Raw genomic sequence first — 21,904 nt, 5'->3', positions numbered from 1 at the left:
ATTGATGACAGTCTTCTAATGCTCTGTGTCCTTTCTCAAGCTCCACCTCATGTGTATGTATTGAGGACAGTCTTCTAATGCTCTGTGTCCTTCCTCAAGCTCCACCTCATGTGTATGTATTGATAATGTTCATGTTGACAGTGTGCTCTGTGGCCGAGCAGTGAGGTAGACACACAAATGAAACAGTAGGAGGCGCTCACTGCTAGGCTAGCAACACACAGTACGTCCCCATTCCGCTGCTTTAAAGGTTACAGAAACTACTTCCTACAAAGTGCTGTGAACACAATTGGACAAACTTCCTGTTTTATCGGAAGTGAAGTCAAACTGATTTAGAAGGGGATTACGGATTAATTGACTGCATCTCCTTACTTTAAATAGTAGGGTGATGCTATTGGATGTCAATCAGAATGACATCCAACCAAGGAGCACACAACCCCCTTTTAGTCAGAACATCAACCCAGGCGATAGTGATGTAAACCTCACAACTGCTGCTAACCTCTCAACAACTCTCCTCAAACATAACCGAAACTAAACGTGAGCACTTTGATGACTATTTTTGACAATCTTTTCCCGATTCGGGGAGGGTGACCATTGTGGACCAGCCCTTTCCACAATGATATGTGACGGGCTTGTTGTTGCAAACTAGGGGCTTGTGTAAGGACGCAGAGCAGCTAAAGTCTTAGAAGGCAGACAAACGGTGTTATATCACCCAGCAAATGACCAATATTCTTCTTCTTCTTCTTCATCACGGTAACGTCTATGGCACAGGTGTTGTTATGTACCCCCCTGGTGGACAGGTGAATTACTCCGGTCAGTCAGCCTCCCAGTCCAATCTATTATTGTCCACAACAACTCTACTTCTAAATGACACAGTGAGTTAAGTACTGAGTGTGAAAGGTACACTGTTTAAGTACCACACTGTGTTGTGGAACAGTGTTTGAAATGACCTTTCATTAAAAGCAGCTGTGTAAAACAGGTGGCTGTCCACTGAAGAGTCCTGAGTCCTTGTGGAGTTGGCTGTTGGTTGCTTTGTCCCGAGTTCAACAGTCCCACATTGTGCCAAAAGATATCCAGCCTTGAGGGTAAACTGAGGGTAGACTGGGAGCTGTGTATCCTGAACCACGGGGTGTGTGACACAGGCTGATTGACACTATAGGACTGACTCAAACCGTACCGTGCTGGCTGGGATTTTCTTTTCACATTGTTCTGTTTAGCATGGTTCAGCATCATGCCGTAACCAGGCCAGGCTGCTACAGTTAGGCATGGTTTGGTCCTACGGTGTGAATCAGGCTTTACTGCTACGTACAGCTGGGCTGGTCACAGAACACAGCCACACTACAAACTGCCTCACTTCACTTTTCCAAGGAAGTGGGGTTAATTCACAGACTTTAGAACAATTGACTTATTTTAGAATCCGTATGGTTGGATTGCTGCATTCAACATGCACTTATACCGTACACACCAATGTCTTTGTTACGTTTTACAAAACATGGACCTGCCAACTTGTACTTGTGGCTCTCTGGAAACATTCTGTCTTTCTCTTTCCATCTTCACTACCTTGGTTTTCCCTTCATTTACGCTCAGGCTTGAAACGGACACCTTTATCTGTGGACTAGGGTCCTTCCATAAGCTGGCGTCGCAGAGATATGCTGGATGTAGAATGTTGAGTGAACCATGTTATGTGGATATAGGAGGGGAGGTGAGAGGAGAAGAGGACAGGTGTGAAGAGCATCTCAACACAATAAACATTCCCCTGAAGAGCCAAATACCCCTCCCCCTCTACTCACTCTCTCTCCATCTTTCTTTAAAGGTGTTACATTTCCATTGTCCATACGGTATGTCCATACTTTATATTCCATACGGTATGTCCATACGGTATGTCCATACTTTATATTCCATACGGTATGTCCATACTTTATATTCCATACGGTATGTCCATACTTTATATTCCATACGGTATGTCCATACTTTATTGTCCATACGGTATGTCCATACTTTATATTCCATACAGTATGTCCATACTTTATATTCCATACGGTATGTCCATACTTTATATTCCATACGGTATGTCCATACTTTATTGTCCATACGGTATGTCCATACTTTATATTCCATACGGTATGTCCAGACTTTATTGTCCATACGGTATGTCCATACTTTATATTCCATACGGTATGTCCAGACTTTATTGTCCATACGGTATGTCCATACTTTATTGTCCATACGGTATGTCCATACTTTATATTCCATACGGTATGTCCATACTTTATTGTCCATACGGTATGTCCAGACTTTATTGTCCATACGGTATGTCCATACTTTATTGTCCATACGGTATGTCCGTACTTTATTGTCCATACGGTATGTCCATACTTTATTGTCCATACGGTATGTCCAGACTTTATTGTCCATACGGTATGTCCAGACTTTATTGTCCATACGGTATGTCCATACTTTATTGTCCATACGGTATGTCCGTACTTTATTGTCCATACAGTATGTCCATACTTTATATTCCATACGGTATGTCCATACTTTATTGTCCATACGGTATGTCCATACTTTATTGTCCATACGGTATGTCCATACTTTATTGTCCATACGGTATGTCCGTACTTTATTGTCCATACGGTATGTCCATACTTTATTGTCCATACAGTATGTCCGTACTTTATTGTCCATACGGTATGTCCATACTTTATATTCCATACGGTATGTCCATACTTTATATTCCATACGGTATGTCCATACGGTATGTCCATACTTTATTGTCCATACGGTATGTCCATACTTTATATTCCATACGGTATGTCCATACTTTATTGTCCATACGGTATGTCCATACTTTATTGTCCATACGGTATGTCCGTACTTTATTGTCCATACGGTATGTCCATACTTTATTGTCCATACAGTATGTCCGTACTTTATTGTCCATACGGTATGTCCATACTTTATATTCCATACGGTATGTCCATACTTTATATTCCATACGGTATGTCCATACGGTATGTCCATACTTTATTGTCCATACGGTATGTCCATACTTTATATTCCATACGGTATGTCCATACTTTATTGTCCATACGATATGTCCAGACTTTATTGTCCATACGGTATGTCCATACTTTATATTCCATACGGTATGTCCATACTTTATTGTCCATACGGTATGTCCATACTTTATATTCCATACGGTATGTCCATACTTTATTGTCCATACGGTATGTCCAGACTTTATTGTCCATACGGTATGTCCATACTTTATATTCCATACTTTATTGTCCATACGGTATGTCCATACTTTATATTCCATATTGTATGTCCATACTTTATTGTCCATACGGTATGTCCAGACTTTATTGTCCATACGGTATGTCCATACTTTATATTCCATACGGTATGTCCATACTTTATTGTCCATACGGTATGTCCATACTTTATTGTCCATACGGTATGTCCAGACTTTATTGTCCATACGGTATGTCCAGACTTTATTGTCCATACGGTATGTCCGTACTTTATTTTCCATACGGTATGTCCATACTTTATTGTCCATACGGTATGTCCATACTTTATATTCCATACGGTATGTCCATACTTTATTGTCCATACGGTATGTCCAGACTTTATATTCCATACGGTATGTCCATACTTTATTGTCCATACGGTATGTCCAGACTTTATTGTCCATACGGTATGTCCATACTTTATATTCCATACAGTATGTCCATACTTTATTGTCCATACGGTATGTCCGTACTTTATTTTCCATACGGTATGTCCATACTTTATATTCCATACAGTATGTCCATACTTTATTGTCCATACGGTATGTCCGTACTTTATTTTCCATACGGTATGTCCATACTTTATATTCCATACGGTATGTCCATACTTTATTGTCCATACGGTATGTCCGTACTTTATATTCCATACAGTATGTCCATACTTTATTGTCCATACTTTATTGTCCATACGGTATGTCCGTACTTTATTTTCCATACGGTATGTCCATACTTTATATTCCATACGGTATGTCCATACTTTATTGTCCATACGGTATGTCCGTACTTTATATTCCATACGGTATGTCCATACTTTATATTCCATACGGTATGTCCATACTTTATTGTCCATACGGTATGTCCGTACTTTATATTCCATACGGTATGTCCGTACTTTATATTCCATACGGTATGTCCGTACTTTATTTTCCATACGGTATGTCCATGGTTTTGAGAATAATTACAGTTATGGTAGTTGTTGTTAGTCATTTGTTTGTTCTGTTGTCATCGATGTTCAGACGAGACATTTTGTGATGTTGAAGTTTAGTTTTATATTTCTTGTGATGGCTGCTCTGTAACTCAGCTTTCTCCCTGGGCTGGCCTGGGATATGGATGTAGGGATGATGGTCCTTCCTGTCCTGAACAGGGTTGTGTTCATTAGGACATGCAACAGAAAACATAAAAACATGTTTTGCAATGGAAAAGTAGTGTTTCTGAGCATAGATTGTCCCTTAGATTGTCCCTTATCCCTTTTTCATTCCGTTTGGTGCCTAATGAACACGACCCAGGTGAGTGGGGTCAGGGGATGGCCAATTTATAATAATAATCCTTACTGACAATCACACCGTTATAGAAGAGGCCCTGTACAGATCCTCACTCTGTAGAGAGAGTACACACTCTCTGAGTCCATCTATTGACAGGGTTTACCTCCAGACCCACACTCTCTCTGAGTTCATCTATTGACAGGGTTTACCTCCAGACCCACACTCTCTCTGAGTTCATCTATTGGCAGGGTTTACCTCCAGACCCACACACTCTCTGAGTCCATCTATTGACAGGGTTTACCTCCAGACCCACACTCTCTCTGAGTCCATCTATTGACAGGGTTTACCTCCAGACCCACACTCTCTCTGAGTCCATCTATTGACAGGGTTTACCTCCAGACCCACACTCTCTCTGAGTCCATCTATTGACAGGGTTTACCTCCTGACCCACACTCTCTCTCTGAGTCCATCTATTGGCAGGGTTTACCTCCAGACCCACACTCTCTCTGAGTCCATCTATTGACAGGGATTACCTCCAGACCCACACTCTCTCTGAGTCCATCTATTGACAGGGTTTACCTCCAGACACACACTCTCTCTGAGTCCATCTATTGACAGGGTTTACCTCCAGACCCACACTCTCTCTGAGTCCATCTATTGCAGGGTTTACCTCCAGACACACACTCTCTCTGAGTCCATCTATTGACAGGGTTTACCTCCAGACCCACACATGATGTTTATGGTGCTGTCAAAGTGACCATGTGGTCCAGTAGATGGAGTGGGTGTGGTGGTATAAAGGCCCATAGCTACACAGACTGGACACATTAATCAGTGTCTAATTTACACAGCACCATCCAGAGGAGAGGATGGGTTCTGAACTTCTGAAAGCAAACATAAAGGGCATCTGTTAGAGATTGGGTTTAACAGACTTAGGGCTAGGCTAGATGAAGGGTTTAACAGACTTAGGGCTAGGCTAGATGAAGGGTTTAACAGACTTAGGGCTAGGCTAGATGAAGGGTTTAACAGACTTAGGGCTAGGTTAGATGAAGGGTTTAACAGACCTAGGGCTGGGCTAGATGAAGGGTTTAACAGACTTAGGGCTAGGCTAGATGAAGGGTTTAACAGACCTAGGGCTAGGCTAGATGAAGGGTTTAACAGACCTAGGGCTAGGCTAGATGAAGGGTTTAACAGACCTAGGGCTAGGCTAGATGAAGGGTTTAACAGACCTAGGGCTAGGCTAGACGAAGGGTTTAACAGACCTAGGGCTAGGCTAGACTAAGGGTTTACCAGACCAAGGGCTAGGCTAGATGAAGGGTTTAACAGACCTAGGGCTAGGCTAGACGAAGGGTTTAACAGACCTAGGGGTAGCCTAGACGAAGGGTTTAACAGACCTAGGGGTAGCCTAGACGAAGGGTTTAACAGACCTAGGGGTAGCCTAGACGAAGGGTTTAACAGACCTAGGTTTTAGAGGAAGGGTTTAACAGACCTTGGGCTAGGCTAGACTAAGGGTTTACCAGACCTAGGTTTAGAGGAAGGGATCCCCATGACAACATCAACTGAATTACAATATGAACATCTAAAATGGTGGGTAGCCTGGAGAGGAGGAGGGGGGGGGGGTGAATGGAGAAATGAATGAACAGGGTAGAGAGAGCCCATCCCACCCTCACCAGGGCCTCTCGTCTCTGAAGTCAGTGCCCACCCCGTTTCTCTCTCTCTCCTCTCCCTGCCTGATGCTGCCAGCCACAGGGAAACTAGGTCACTGAACTCTGTCTGCTCTCTGTTTTTTCTATATAAATTAAAGCCAAAAGGCTGAACTCTCTCACTCCCTCTCTAGCCGGTCAGCTGTCGCCACAAAGCTTTTCGCCAGAGGGTTAGAGTAAAAAACACACACAAACAGGCACACACAAACAGGCACACACACACACACACAAACAGGCACACACATACACACACAAACAGGCACACACACACACACAAACAGGCACACACACAAACAGGCACATACACACACAGACAGGCACACACACAAACAGGCAGGCATGCAGACAGACAGGCACACACACAAACAGACACATACACACACAAACAGACAGGCACACACACAAACAGGCAGGCATGCAGACAGACAGGGTAAAACACTAAAACATGCGTCCACTCACACACACAGTAAACAAACCCAGATATCCAGTATAATCCTCTCTGGCTAAATATGTTTGGGGTTTGTAAGGAGAGGGTTAAAATAAGTCATGTTGTGCAGGAGGCTGCAGTGCAGGAGGCTGCAGTGCTGTCTCTGACAAGACAAGGGAGGATTTGTGCTGTGCAGATTCACTGCATATTTCTATTTCTGCCTCGGCCACACTTAATCACTGTGGTCACACACACACGGAGAGTGCTCCACACATGGACACACTCTCTAGCCTCCTCTTTGGTGGCCAGTATTTCTATCTCCCCCCAGGCAGGCATGGTAGAAGCAAACCACCTCCATGTCAGTGGACCAACCTCCAGTGTGATTTCAGAGTCAGATGATGTCACCGGTTACAGGTGTTAATAAGTCGGCTAGGTTTCCCTGGCAACAGTGGAATCCTCAGACATGACTGGTCTCCCCAGTCCAATCCCCTCTGTCCTTTCATCCCTTCATCTCTCTCTCCTCCTCTGTCTCTCTTGCTCATTGAAGCCAGAGAGAGAGAGAGGAGTGTTCTGGTAGCGTGGTCCCAGATCTGTTTGTTCAGTCTGGCGAATTCATGACAATGACAATAGGAGTTGGCAAGACAGCACAAACGGATCTGGGACCAGGCTAGGGTTCTAGGCTGCTGGGTGGAGAAAGCTGAAATTGACACGGATCCTATTCCAGGTTCCACATATTTCAATATGAAATAAGCTGTTTGAATCATTAACCCTTTGGGCACGTTCTGTCATGTAATGTTCTGCACTTTTGTCTTCCCCAGGAGTCTTTATATTATAGGGGATGTGCCAATTCCCAACAGTTGAAAATGTCAAATGTATAAGTCAATTGATTCTCAGTGGGTTGATATGGTTCTGTAATTTGCTGGTTTTGAGGATCAATAGCAATAACTTTTATGTTGGATTTATGTTTTCTTTTTTAGAATGAACCCCCTATCTGTCATAGTTGAAAAGAAGCGGTACTTTTTACCCGAAAGGGTTAAAAACAAGAAGCTAATTGACGCCAATGAATAATGAAGCTATAACGAGGGTCACAGTATGTGCTTAACAAAGGAACATTTGGGGCACTAAATTGTGATAGCTAGCAATATTAGTGCCACTTACAAGGGATGCCATTCATTGACTGAAGTGCCACAGCAGTGCGCAAAGGGTTAATTCAAGACTAAGGCCACGAGAGGCCTGTATCCAAGTTATTTTTTTGCACATTTTTTGAGATATTTTAAATGTCAGTATTTTAAAACATATTCCAAGTGCCTTTTATTATAAGTGAAAATATAGAAGATATAAAAGTATATGAAAAATGAAATATATATATATATATGAATATATATTTTTTCCTGGGATCGTGTTCTCGAGGTTCTTGAACATGCTTCATTTTAGAGTTGTAAAAGTCTCCAATTGGTACAACATAGCTGTGTGCTTCTGTTTTAGAGGAATTTTATTACGATAATGTCAATGGAAAGAAAATGTTTAATAAAGTCGCATTTGATACAATTTATTTGTCATTTTTCAGTTACTACATCCGGAGTGCTGCATCACACACACCATACCGTATATAGTTTTTAAATCACATCTCAACTATATTTTAAGTGTTAAAAATGATTCCATGACAACTCAAGTTTATAACTGGCTTTTTAAAAGTGACCAGCTGTTGCCTCTGATGACATGCCCTCCAATGCTGAAGAGATGCTCCACAACTGAAAAGGATGCTTGAACATGTAGGTACTAGGCAGCAATTCTGCTCAGTGTTAGACAGGAACTGCTGTGTCTTCCGGAATTACTAGAATCAGCCATTGGGATCAGCAGCAGATGTCAGATGTGGGTTGATGAGGTACTACAATCTCTGGTCTTGTGGCAAGTGCACCCTCTATCCATCACTATGGGTACTCCAAAATCTCTGTTGATTGGCTAAAGGGCAAAGATGGTGGATAAATTAAGATAGTTCACTCAAGCCGTTTACCATTTTACATGGTAATTTCCAGTTGAATTAACTGGGTGTGTCTCCCATAGAAACCAATGCAAGAGCAACTGGGTCTGGTCAACAGGTCTGGTCAACAAGCGTTTCCCAAACTCGGTCCTGCCCCCCCATAGCACTACACAGATGATTCAAATAATCAACACATCATCAAGCTTGTATTATTTGAATAAGCTGTGTAGTGCTATGGAGAGAAAAAAACATGCAGCTCTTGGGGTCCTGAGGACAGATTTTGGTTAACACTCTTATAGTTCATTGACTTTCATTAAACCATCAAATAAAATAGAAAAACACTGAGTGGGGTGTCTGGCTTCCTCTTCCATCTCTCCTATTGGGTACAGCGTCTTCTGTTGAGTTCTGCTCAAAAACACTGAGTGGGGTGTCTGGCTTCCTCTTCCATCTCTCCTATTGGGTACAGCGTCTTCTGTTTGTTGAGTTCTGCTCAGGCACTTGTCAATTGATTTCTTTAGGCTTTTGTCAAGCTTGCCACTATACTCAGTGGTGGATCAATGTAAGCCAACGCTTACACCATTATGGGGAAAGTTTGGAGAATTGGGACACACCCTCAGATGGTTGTAGAGTCCTCTGATTCATGGAATGACGTAGTTGGCTTTGACAATGTCAGATCCTTGAACACATCAGTGGCAACATTGACCTGCGTTAGGATGACATCACAACATCAGCAAGGACTCATTTATTAGGGATTATTTCCCAGACAAGCGAGGGTCAAAACTAGGGTTGAATGGCGGGAACCCGGATACCGAGATTTACCACCCAAAACCACTCCATTTTCCAGGGATAATTATTCATTAGTTATATGAACAGCATGACGTGAAATGGAACTGTTAAATTATATGCAATGTCTAAACATGGCTTCTCTTCGGCCTTATCTCTGGCCTTCTCTCTGGCCTTCTCTACGGCCTTCTCTCTGGCCTTCTCTACGGCCTTATCTCTGGCCTTCTGGCCTTCTCTACGGCCTTCTCTCTGACCTTTTCTCTGGCCTTCTCTACGGCCTTCTCTCTGGCCTTCTCTCTGGCCCTCTCTATGGCCTTCTCTATGGCCTTCTCTATGGCCTTCTCTACGGCCTTCTCTCTGGCCTTCTCTCTGGCCTTCTCTCTGGCCTTCTCTCTGGCCTTCTCTAAGGCCTTCTCTCTGCTCTCTGCAGGATCAATCATCAATCTTCAGACAGGCAGCCCACCTCACTATGGAGGGAAGTTCACAATGCATGTAGACCTATCATCCTGTATACCTATCATCATGTAGACCTACAGTGCCTTGCGAAAGTATTCGGCCCCCTTGAACTTTGCGACCTTTTGCCACATTTCAGGCTTCAAACATAAAGATATAAAACTGTATTTTTTTGTGAAGAATCAACAACAAGTGGGACACAATCATGAAGTGGAACGACATTTATTGGATATTTCTAACTTTTTTAACAAATCTAAAACTGAAAAATTTGGTGAGCAAAATTATTCAGCCCCTTTACTTTCAGTGCAGCAAACTCTCTCCAGAAGTTCAGTGAGGATCTCTGAATGATCCAATGTTGACCTAAATGACTAATGATGATAAATACAATCCACCTGTGTGTAATCAAGTCTCCGTATAAATGCACCTGCACTGTGATAGTCTCAGAGGTCCGTCAAAAGCGCAGAGAGCATCATGAAGAACAAGGAACACACCAGGCAGGTCCGAGATACTGTTGTGAAGAAGTTTAAAGCCGGATTTGGATACAAAAAGATTTCCCAAGCTTTAAACATCCCAAGGAGCACTGTGCAAGCGATAATATTGAAATGGAAGGAGTATCAGACCACTGCAAATCTACCAAGACCTGGCCGTCCCTCTAAACTTTCAGCTCATACAAGGAGAAGACTGATCAGAGATGCAGCCAAGAGGCCCATGATCACTCTGGATGAACTGCAGAGATCTACAGCTGAGGTGGGAGACTCTGTCCATAGGACAACAATCAGTCGTATATTGCACAAATCTGGCCTTTATGGAAGAGTGGCAAGAAGAAAGCCATTTCTTAAAGATATCCATAAAAAGTGTCGTTTAAAGTTTGCCACAAGCCACCTGGGAGACACACCAAACATGTGGAAGAAGGTGCTCTGGTCAGATGAAACCAAAATTGAACTTTTTGGCAACATGGCAAAACGTTATGTTTGGCGTAAAAGCAACACAGCTGAACACACCATCCCCACTGTCAAACATGGTGGTGGCAGCATCATGGTTTGGGCCTGCTTTTCTTCAGCAGGGACAGGGAAGATGGTTAAAATTGATGGGAAGATGGATGGAGCCAAATACAGGACCATTCTGGAAGAAAACCTGATGGAGTCTGCAAAAGACCTGAGACTGGGACGGAGATTTGTCTTCCAACAAGACAATGATCCAAAACATAAAGCAAAATCTACAATGGAATGGTTCAAAAATAAACATATCCAGGTGTTAGAATGGCCAAGTCAAAGTCCAGACCTGAATCCAATCGAGAATCTGTGGAAAGAACTGAAAACTGCTGTTCACAAATGCTCTCCATCCAACCTCACTGAGCTCGAGCTGTTTTGCAAGGAGGAATGGGAAAAAAAATGTCAGTCTCTCGATGTGCAAAACTGATAGAGACATACCCCAAGCGACTTACAGCTGTAATCGCAGCAAAAGGTGGCGCTACAAAGTATTAACTTAAGAGGGCTGAATAATTTTGCACACCAAATTTTTCAGTTTTTGATTTGTTAAAAAAGTTTGAAATATCCAATAAATGTTGTTTCACTTCATGATTGTGTCCCACTTGTTGTTGATTCTTCACAAAAAAATACAGTTTTATATCTTTGTTTGAAGCCTGAAATGTGGCAAAAGGTTGCAAAGTTCAAGGGGGCTGAATACTTTCGCAAGGCACTGTATCATCCTGTAGACCTATCATCATGTAGACCTATCATCATGTAGACCTATCATCCTGTAGACCTATCATCCTGTAGACCTATCATCATGTAGACCTATCATGTATGTAGACCTATCATCCTGTAGACCTATCATCCTGTAGACCTATCATCCTGTAGACCTATCATCCCATCATGGTCACTTGTTTTCTGGTGACAGGTAGGACTACATTGCTGCAGAATAGACTATGATACAGTAATATAAGGACCGAATGGCTTTTGGGGTCACCTTATTTTTTGTTGTAAAGATATATATATTTTAATTCCTGTTTGGCCCTGTCCGGGGGTGTCCTCGGAGTGGGCCACAGTGTCTCCTGACCCCTCCTGTCTCAGCCTCCAGTATTTATGCTGCAGTAGTTTATGTGTCGGGGGGCTAGGGTCAGTTTGTTATATCTGGAGTACTTCTCCTGTCCTATTCGGTGTCCTGTGTGAATCTAAGTGTGCGTTCTCTAATTCTCTCCTTCTCTCTCTCGGAGGACCTGAGCCCTAGGACCATGCCCCAGGACTACCTGACATGATGACTACTTGCTGTCCCCAGTCCACCTGGCTGTGCTGCTGCTCCAGTTTCAACTGTTCTGCCTTATTATTATTCGACCATGCTGGTCATTTATGAACATTTGAACATCTTGGCCATGTTCTGTTATAATCTCCACCCGGCACAGCCAGAAGAGGACTGGCCATCCCACATATGCTCTCTCTAATTCTCTCTTTCTTTCTCTCTCTCGGAGGACCTGAGCCATAGGACCATGCCCCAGGAATACCTGACATGATGACTCCTTGCTGTCCCCAGTCCACCTGACTGTGCTGCTGCTCCAGTTTCAACTATTCTGCCTTATTATTATTCGACCATGCTGGTCATTTATGAACATTTGAACATCTTGACCATGTTTTGTTATAATCTCCACCCGGCACAGCCAGAAGAGGACTGGCCACCCCACATAGCCTGGTTCCTCTCTAGGTTTCTTCCTAGGTTTTGGCCTTTCTAGGGAGTTTTTCCTAGCCACCGTGCTTCTACACCTGCATTGCTTGCTCTTTGGGGTTTTAGGCTGGGTTTCTGTACAGCACTTTGAGATATCAGCTGATGTACGAAGGGCTATATAAATAAATTTTATTTTTTTTATTTATTTTTTTTTAATTGTAGCTACAGAGTTTTAAAACAGCCTATCACTTGAACATCATTGCTTTAAATCAGTACACACACGAGCACTCTCTTGCAGTCTTTCTCAATTCCATTCAAATTGCATCCAAAATAAATAATATAGGTGGTGATATAGATGTCCTAGCCCACCTCTTTCAGGTAGTACATTCAATGCAGTATTTGTGTTATATTTAAGTAATGAATGATGGGTTATGCATAATAACTTCAAACGTATAGCCCCTGTCTCTTGAGCTAAACGCACGCACCTGTGCTCCGCTGGCCTCTCTACTTTAAAAAACGCTGCTTAGCTCTTGGAGTCTCATGTAGGAAAAGCTAGACTAGAATAGCTTGCTGGACTTTTTGCTGTTGTTGCGCTTCTTATACCAATAAACTACTCAAAGAGGGATGCAAGCTCTTGTTTGCTGAATGTTAAATACAGCAGCCAATAGAACTCACGGGGAGTTTGAAAGAAGAGCGAACGTGTGATGGTGGAAGTCTATAGCAGATATTTATTCAGACCCATAACCATTCAATCTTCGTGAAGAGAATTAAAAGCCGTCTGCATCTAATTCTAGTCCACTATTATGCAAACATGTCATTAGAATGATAAAGATGCGGACAACTTAACGTATTTCAATTAACTGTTGAAAGCAAGGAAGGAATGAAGCAACAATAGAGAGAGAGAGAGGTAGGAAATAACATTCTGGGATAAAAAATTAAAAAAACATCCAAATTAAATTCGCTAGCCTACACATGTAACTGTGTAGGCAGCATGTGCTGCACCGGAATTGCATGTTCTCTCCCAACTTTATCATGAATTTACAAACACACCCGAAGTCGTAAAATGTCTAGTAAAGTAATTTCTTATTCTAGCAAGATGTTGCATAGCAACAGCATCAACTTCCGGTAGACAGCGCTAGTACGCTCAACTGAAAGAATACCATTTGATTACACTTACAGTATACTAGAATGAACTCATTCTCATTAAGTATGTAGTATACATGTTGTTACTATGGGTACTTGAACACGGCTCTTATTTGGATGCGGCTTTATTAACTCAATGATTAAAATATATTACATTGTTTGCAAACTGCTATGTAAACAGTTGGTGATTAAAACAGGTGGGGAACCCTGAATGACAGGTCAACACAGACGATCATATACGTATTGGATAATGGCACAGGATGGCTCTACTCCTAGTAACAGAAACTGCTAAATTCTTCCATTATGGAGGCTTACACTGCTGTGACCAACCACACAGTGGCAGCATTGTGAAATAGATGTGACCCAGGTCTAATTCACAGGTTGTGTTCATTAGAGCACAATGCGGAAAATGAAAATAAGTGTTTCTTATTGGCCAATTCCAGGTATAGAACCTCCCCGATTCAGTCCGGTTTCTTCCGTTTGGCGCATAATGAACACGACACTGATCTCGTAAAGAGTCATACACACAGAGACACGGGTTGAGAAAAGGATGAGGCTTTTATTGAGGGTATAATTTACAGTGGGTGGGGTAGGGAGGGGGACGGTTCATGTTTCTGGAGTCTGTTGCTTCTGCTCTGGTGGGGGTTTGGGTTGACTGTCCTGTGTCTGAATAGAGAGCTCCTCATCTAGACGCTCCTTCGCTCTCACCACCTTCAAAATACACAGAGGGACGGACATGGACACACACAAGCAGACAGGACACACACACACACACAAGCAGACAGGACAAACACACACACAAGCAGACAGGACACACACAAGCAGACAGGACACACACAAGCAGACAGGACACACACAAGCAGACAGGACACACAATTAATTGATCAAAATCCTTAGCAGTGCACCTCAATACATGGCAAGTCATATTTGTCTACTGTTCTGTTATTGTAATGATACATTGACATTGTAAATTTAATTTAGGCTACCACTGGATCTGGTGTCCTAATTAGAGGTCGACCGATTAATCGGAATGGCCGAGTCCAAGTTTTTTTTTTTCACCTTTATTGAATCTTTATTTAACTAGGCAAGTCAGTTAAGAACACATTCTTATTTTCAATGACGGCCTAGGAACGGTGGGTTAACTGCCTCGTTCAGGGGCAGAACGAGCAGGCTCGTAAGCATTCATTCAAACAGCACTTTCGTGCATTTTGCCAGCAGCTCTTCGTTGTGCGTCAAGCATTGCGCTGTTTATGACTTCAAGCCTATCAACTCTTGAGAATAGGCTGGTGTAACCGATGTGAAATGGCTAGCTGGTTAGCAGGGTGCGCGCTAATAGCGTTTCAAACGTCACTTGGGGTAGTTATTCCCCTTGCTCTGCATGGATAACGTTGCTTTGAGGGTGGCTGTTGTCCATGTGTTCCTGGTTCGAGTGAGGAGAGGGACGGAAGCTATACTGTTACACTGGCAATACTAAAGTGCCTATAAGAACATCCAATAGTCAAAGGTATAAGAAATACAAATGGTATAGAGAGAAATAGTCCTATAATTCCTATAATAACTACAATCTAAAACTTCTTACCTGGGAATATTGAAGACTCATGTTAAAAGGAACCACCAGCTTTCATATGTTCTCATGTTCTGAGCAAGGAACTTAAACGTTAGCTTTCTTACATGGCACATATTGCACTTTTACTTTCTTCTCCAACACTTTGTTTTTGCATTATTTAAACCAAATTGAACATGTTTCATTATTTATTTGATGCCAAATTGATTTTATTGATGTATTATATCAAGTTAAAATAAGTGTTCATTCAGTATTGTTGTAATTGTCACTATTACAAATATTAATCTGTATCGTCTTTTTTTGGTCCTCCAATAATCGGTATCGGAGTTGAAAAATCATAATCGGCCGACCTCTAGTCCTAATTTAAGGCATGATCATGATAGTGACTACAGGTCTAAGAATGTGCGCTATCATCAGGACAGCTCTGTGCAAGGCTCTGTACAAGCACCAAAGAGGTATGAAACACAAGAGACTCAACTTGCCATTACACCTTATGAATACCTCAAGGAGGTGGTCTGAGTCTCCATGGATACAAGGAAGCAATTGCTTGTTGAGTCACATGGTTTCAAGTCTCTCTGGCACTAATAATCACTGACTCGCACAGAGATGGCTCGATACTGGAAATTAAACAATGAACCTCACCTTGGACTGTAGATAGAAAGATCCGCCCACCTCCTTGTCGTTGACTTTAAAAAGGTGTTCATAGTTCTGTTGACAAAGTACAACAGGTCAGTCATGAACAGGTTGGCCCCACCAATGTCCTAATATGGAAATACATTTAGAACCACATACACACACTTGTCTGTCTTGTATGTAGGCCACATGAAGGAACTTCCTGTCTTCTAAATTTGTGAGTATGACCCTGTCCAGAAAACCCTCTAGCCTGCGCCCTACCCCATAGACACTTGTGTAAATATGACTGGACAGGGATTAACGACATGCAACATCTCCTCCTAACCTGTTAGGGGACAAGATGGAGGTACCGGTACATTGTTAATACCCATCCAACCATCTGTGTGCCGTGAAGTTCCTAGGGGAAGGGGCGAGGCAGGGACAGGGCCTGTGTTCTCTGGGTGTTGTCTTCAATGTACTTTAAAGTGTGTGTACCTTCTGGAGCTCCTCAGGGGTGAGTGTGGCGATATTGAGGATCTGCTGGGCCTCCTGTAAGGTCATCCCAGTGAGACTAGAGGCTGCTGCTGACTGCTGTCCGGCACGCCCCCTGGCCTCCGCTGCAGCTTGACTGGCTGCAGACAGACAGAAGAGACCGGGTTGGTCACCTTCTCAGGTAAGGAACATTTATGCAACAGAGTTTGTTTCTCTCTCGGAGACAGGTAGAGAGACAGAAAGACAGATTTAATTGCCCTAAATGAGACACGTTTTCACAGTCCATTTTACATTGAAATACCGTACAAAAGCATCGTTGAGTGAGGAACATACCTGCATATTCTTGCCGCAATGCACGCGCAAATGCCCGTCCTACTACCTGCGCCCCCAAGACAATGATCTGCGCAAGATATTTCGCCTACACAAAGACGAGAGATTGTTAGATCCACTTTATGTCAACAGAAAGCAACAGTCTGGTTTGGCTCAAGAAGGCCTAGTCTCGCGACAGATTACAGCTCATAATGAATGAATGGCGACTGCAATGTAAACAAAACCCACTTCTCCCCCTCAGAGAGCATTAGACCTGATTAGTTTCAGGAACATTGTAAACAAAACCCACTTCTCCCCCTCAGAGAGCATTAGACCTGATTAGTTTCAGGAACATTGTGTTGACAGGCAACATTGTGAACCAGCCATAGTCATACTGTTACAGAAGTATTAGATCAGACAGAGCGGGCCAAGGTAGAGCAGGTGTGAAGCACACAGTGACTGTGCTGTAAGCGCAGTGCTGATGAGAGCATCATTAACTACCCTGAACAAACACATAACGTAACATGCAATCGTTTCTATTTTACTCAGTTACAATTCATATAAGGATATCAGTCAATTGAAATAAATTCATTAGGCCCTAATCTATGGATTTCACATGACTGTCGGTCACAGATACCTTAAAAAAAAGTAGGGGCGTGGATCAGAAAACCAGTCAGTATCTGATGTGACCACCATTTGCCTTATGCAGTGCATGTTGTCCAACTCCTCTACAATGGCTGTGTGAAGTTTCTGGGTATTGGCTGGAACTGGAACACGATGTTGTACACGTCGAGCCAGAGCATCCCAAACGTGCTCAATGGGTGACATATGCCGGCCAAGGGGCCATGCATTGTCATGCTAAAACACGAGGTGAATGACACGACAATGCCTCAGGATTTTGTCACGATATCTACGTGCATTTAAATTGCCATCAATAAAATTCAATAGTATTCGTTGTCTGTAGCTTATGTCTGCCCATACCATAACCCCACCGCCACCATGGGGCACTCAGCAAACCGCTCGCCCACACAATGCCATACGTGTTCTGCGGTTGGGACTGCCAAATTCTCTAAAATGACGAAGGCGGCTTATGGTAGTGTAATGAACACTCAATTATTTGGCAACAGCTCTGGTGGACATTCCTGCAGTCAGCATGACAAATGCACGTCTCCTCAAACCTTCAGACATCTGTGGCATTGCGTTGTGACAAAACTGTACATTTTAGAGTGGCCATTTATTTTCCCCAGTACAATGTGCACCTGTGTAATGATCATGCTGTTTAACCGTTTTCTTGATATGTAACACCAGTCAGGTGGATGGATTATCTTGGCAAAGGAGAAATGGTCACTAACAGGGTAGCAAAACATTTGCACACAACATTGAGAAATAAGCTTTCTGTTCATATGGAATATTTCTGGGATCTTTTATTTCATCTCATGAAACATGGGACCAACACTTTACATTTTGCGTTTATATGTGTGTAGTTAACTCGCTTATTAAAGCAACAATATGAGCCAGCTACCTAACGTTAGCTACAAAGATAGAAGACATATCAAGGATACATTACGGTTGCATAAGCTAAATTAGATAGCCAAGATTGGCAAGGTGTGCAGGCTATAGCAAGAGAAGCAAGCAGCGTTTCTCCTTCACAGTTTCCCTAATCATGACACAGCTATTCATAGCGTTTCAAAATACAAACATATCTCACCATTGCGTTTATCCAATTATTTACAGTACAGTACACAATAAGATCGTGGAGGAGCACGGCGTTTTCGCATGTACACCCATCAAGGTCGCAGTAAGTTCAAAGTTCAAGGGCCAAACTCAGAACAAAGATATTCGAGTTTGGTGAAGATCCACAAACCGGTGCTCTCTCTGTATAAAAATACTGCTCTCTAGTGGATGACTGTTTAAATTGCACCAATTTTCATTGCACAGCCTTCATCAGCACGTCTTGCCAGCATACCAGACTTGTGTGCTTACAGCTAGCTGCACTAGGCTCGGACAGCATGACCTCAATCCAGGGATGAGGAATACATTGTACTATGAATTGTCCCATTGTTGCACCGGACAGATTGAGCGACTGCTAATTTATCCGGAAAGCTGGCCTTTTTATCTTCATGCTAGGTAGAAAGTGCTTTAAACAACAATGGACAGTCAGCCAATCAGGCTCAGTGCGGGCTGTCATTGCGCTGTGGAAATGTCAGTGACTAATTGATAACATTGCCTGTTTTTGCAGTAAGCAGGTCCTCTGTACAGTACCTGCGCCGGTGAGGGGAGTAGGTTAAGTCAAGGTACCGGAGGTGAGCTGAGGGCCCTAAAGTTATTATAAGTGATTTTAGTTGAGATTTCCTATTTAAATACACCGCACCACGTCTCCTCCAAGGATATGTTTTATTGTCTCGTGTGCAAGAGATTATTACTATGTTACTTTGTTTCAAAAAGTACCTTGTATCCTCTAAGGAGACGTTTGATTTAAACCATTAGCTTCTGAGTACTCAGATGGTAGTAATGTGTCACTAATCACAGTGGCTGCAGTCCACCGTACCATGATATACACCTACCTAACACCAGGCTTGCCATGCAGTCATTCATCAGTCCTGTTCGGCAATAGGTAAACATAATTTCATTCACTTTATTGTTCCTTTTGTCCCTATAAATGATTTTTAAACGTGAATGACGATGTGATATTGTGTATTTGTTAAGACAGTGTCCACCAGTTATGTTTTTGGAGCTCGAACAAAGAAATAAACAATTCAACGACAACCATGTTCTTGTGTGTGGCTGTTTACTGCCTTTGTTAATGCACCCTTGACAACAATGACATGGATTACCAATGAATTACTGTACTTCAAACGAGCATCCATAGTTCGGGGAAAGTTTGCCATACTAAGCCATTCCCCACAAGGGACGACGTTGTTCAACACAAGTTCTAGTGCCATTAGCATGAAGACGAAAAGGGCAGCTTTTCGGAGAAACTACAGTCGTTCAATCTTCCCAGTGTAACAGTTGGGGTAATGGGACAATTGGGAGTACAACACATCCTGGATCGAGGTACTTTTTTTTGAGGTACTTTTTCCAGGCCATATCTCTGCGGTGTCTTGATCTACAGTCATGCTCTCCAACCCCAGTGCAGCTCAGTGTAAACAAGCGTAACGGTAGTGTAGGAGCCATTTTGGCCTGTTTATGAGTTGTGTATCTGGTATCTGTCAAGGGTCATTTTGACTTGTTTTGTACACATATGTTGGGGTCATGGGTCACTGGTCATGGGTGTATATAATTAGCACAGGTGACCAGGAAGGGTTATCAGGTGAGAAGAGAGCACATAGTTATTACCGTATCACAGATACAGCTTATAGAGTCCATCTCTCTGTACCCTTTTCTACAGGAATATGTGTTTTGGAGCCATTTATATACGCAATACATGGAACTTCACCCCAAAAGAGTCATGTTTGGAAAGCTGATTCTTGTGGAATAAATGGAACTTCACCCCAAAAGAGTCATGTTTGGAAAGCTGATTCTTGTGGACGTGTGACGGACAGCTCTCTCCTGTGCCAGTGGCAGTTCATAGGGAAGCACCACTACAGGTCGAGTCAGAATCTCCTGGCAACATCATGATATAAGTACATTCACTAGTTTACTCCTTTTTCTTTGAGATTAACAAACATTTCCCCCTTTAAACATACTTTTGTTTTAAGCAACAAATTGAAAGACAAAGAAATGACATGTGTACAAGGTTCAAACAGTTGTTTATTGCAAGGCAACATGAACATTCCCACAAAACCATTATTCATAAGACGGACAGAGAAATAATGCTTTATTCAAAGTATAAAAGAGATTTTTCTTTTTGTTAATTTCCCAAAGAACAATGTAAGACATCTGAGAGATTGCAGGCACAAAACACATGACAAACACACAATCACTGACACCAACAATATCTAGGCCCTACAGTCAATGCATTGGTGTCTGTTCACTTTTCAAGTACTCCACAATGGCTGCGTTTACACAGGCAGCCCAATTCTGATATTTTGCCCAAGTACTGGCAAAAAGCTCTTATCTGATTGGTTTAAAGACCAATTAAAAAACACATGACAGAATTGGACTGCCTGTGTAAACTCAGTGAGTCTGACTACTATTCAAGAATGCTTGGTTGGTTCCAGTCTTTCTGTCATTGTAAACAACATGATTGGTTCGATCAGACTTGGATTAGCCTATTAAAAGTATTGCCTTGTGTTGTACTAGTCTTGATCATGGCTGCTGTGATTGCATCATATAGTAATAATACTGTAAGTTATTAAGAAAAAGTAACAAAATGATTGTTTACTACAGTATAATAAAAGAATGAGCTCCTTTAGTGAGGAATACTTCAATAACAGTCTTAAGACGAAGTGTTAACATATGAGGTACAGGAATTCCAGTTATACAGTCTATCAATCTAGAAAGAAAGGTACAGATACATACTACTTCCCACCACATTACAACTTCAGAGATCCACAGACACACTCCTGTACAACTCCCACAGGGGGTGTTTTGGCTTTTCAATACATGACACCCACATGTAAGAACGTCACACACATTTTTGAGTCCCCCAAAACAGAGCGCAGCCCCGATGCTATAAACTATTTCCCAAGATCTGGTGGCTGAACTAAGATATGCACCTGGGTCACGTTCATTACAGCACGCAACGGAAAACGTTTTGAAATGCTTTGCAACGGAAAACGAAAATCCAGGTAATCCCTCCCTGTTTGAGGTTGTTTTCGTCCGTTTGGTGATTAATGAACACGACCCTGGAGTGGTACAGGACTGTTAGTAGGTCTTTATCACTGGCCAGAGAATGAAGCTACCTAAACAACAAAACAATATTATATTCCTATCAATAGAAGCCAGCCATGCTTTAACCTGAAGGCTGTTTACCCTGTTGTACCCTGTCTGTGTGTTTTTGCTGTGTGCTTGTTGAGGCCGTATGGGGATACCACAGACCATCCAACATCCACGGACTACAGGAGCTGGAGGTGCAGATGGGATATCCAGGTGGAGTGTGAGTCTTTGTGTGTGTTAATGTATGGTGATGCATAGGAGGTGGTAAATCTGGAAGACCATAGATACTGTATTCAGGTGCATGCGTTTGACTTTTTCATAGTTACTGTGTTTAGAAGATTATGGACTATGGTTCATATTGGCCCATAAAAAAGCAAGCAGTGGTCTAGTCATTATTATTATGACACAGGTG

The 21,904-nt window shown here is 42.4% G+C and overlaps 1 protein-coding gene across 2 annotated transcripts in view; it reads right to left on the bottom strand.

The window, feature by feature from the left end:
- Positions 1-14,236: 14,236 nt before the first annotated feature.
- The window catches only part of LOC139401879 (mitochondrial import inner membrane translocase subunit tim16-like), a 175,587-nt gene continuing 167,919 nt past the window's right edge, over positions 14,237-21,904 (bottom strand). Inside the window, exons 1-5 of one of the 2 annotated variants that reach the window (XM_071145875.1) lie at positions 18,383-18,490; positions 16,699-16,783; positions 16,369-16,505; positions 15,904-15,969; positions 14,237-14,408 (exon numbers count right to left, since the gene is read on the bottom strand). In XM_071145875.1, the coding sequence (XP_071001976.1) occupies positions 14,304-14,408; positions 15,904-15,969; positions 16,369-16,505; positions 16,699-16,783; positions 18,383-18,385 (396 nt within the window). In that variant the 5' untranslated portion in view covers positions 18,386-18,490 and the 3' untranslated portion in view covers positions 14,237-14,303. Of the gene's footprint in view, positions 14,409-15,903; positions 15,970-16,368; positions 16,506-16,698; positions 16,784-18,382; positions 18,491-21,904 lie in introns of those variants that run through there. The other variant, XM_071145876.1, reaches the window with a different exon arrangement.

The sequence above is a fragment of the Oncorhynchus clarkii genome, unplaced genomic scaffold (genome assembly GCF_045791955.1).
Source record: "Oncorhynchus clarkii lewisi isolate Uvic-CL-2024 unplaced genomic scaffold, UVic_Ocla_1.0 unplaced_contig_537_pilon_pilon, whole genome shotgun sequence".
NCBI lineage: Eukaryota > Metazoa > Chordata > Actinopteri > Salmoniformes > Salmonidae > Oncorhynchus > Oncorhynchus clarkii.
The sequence above is the reverse complement of the archived record's forward strand: the minus strand, read 5'-3'. Positions and strand labels throughout refer to the sequence as shown.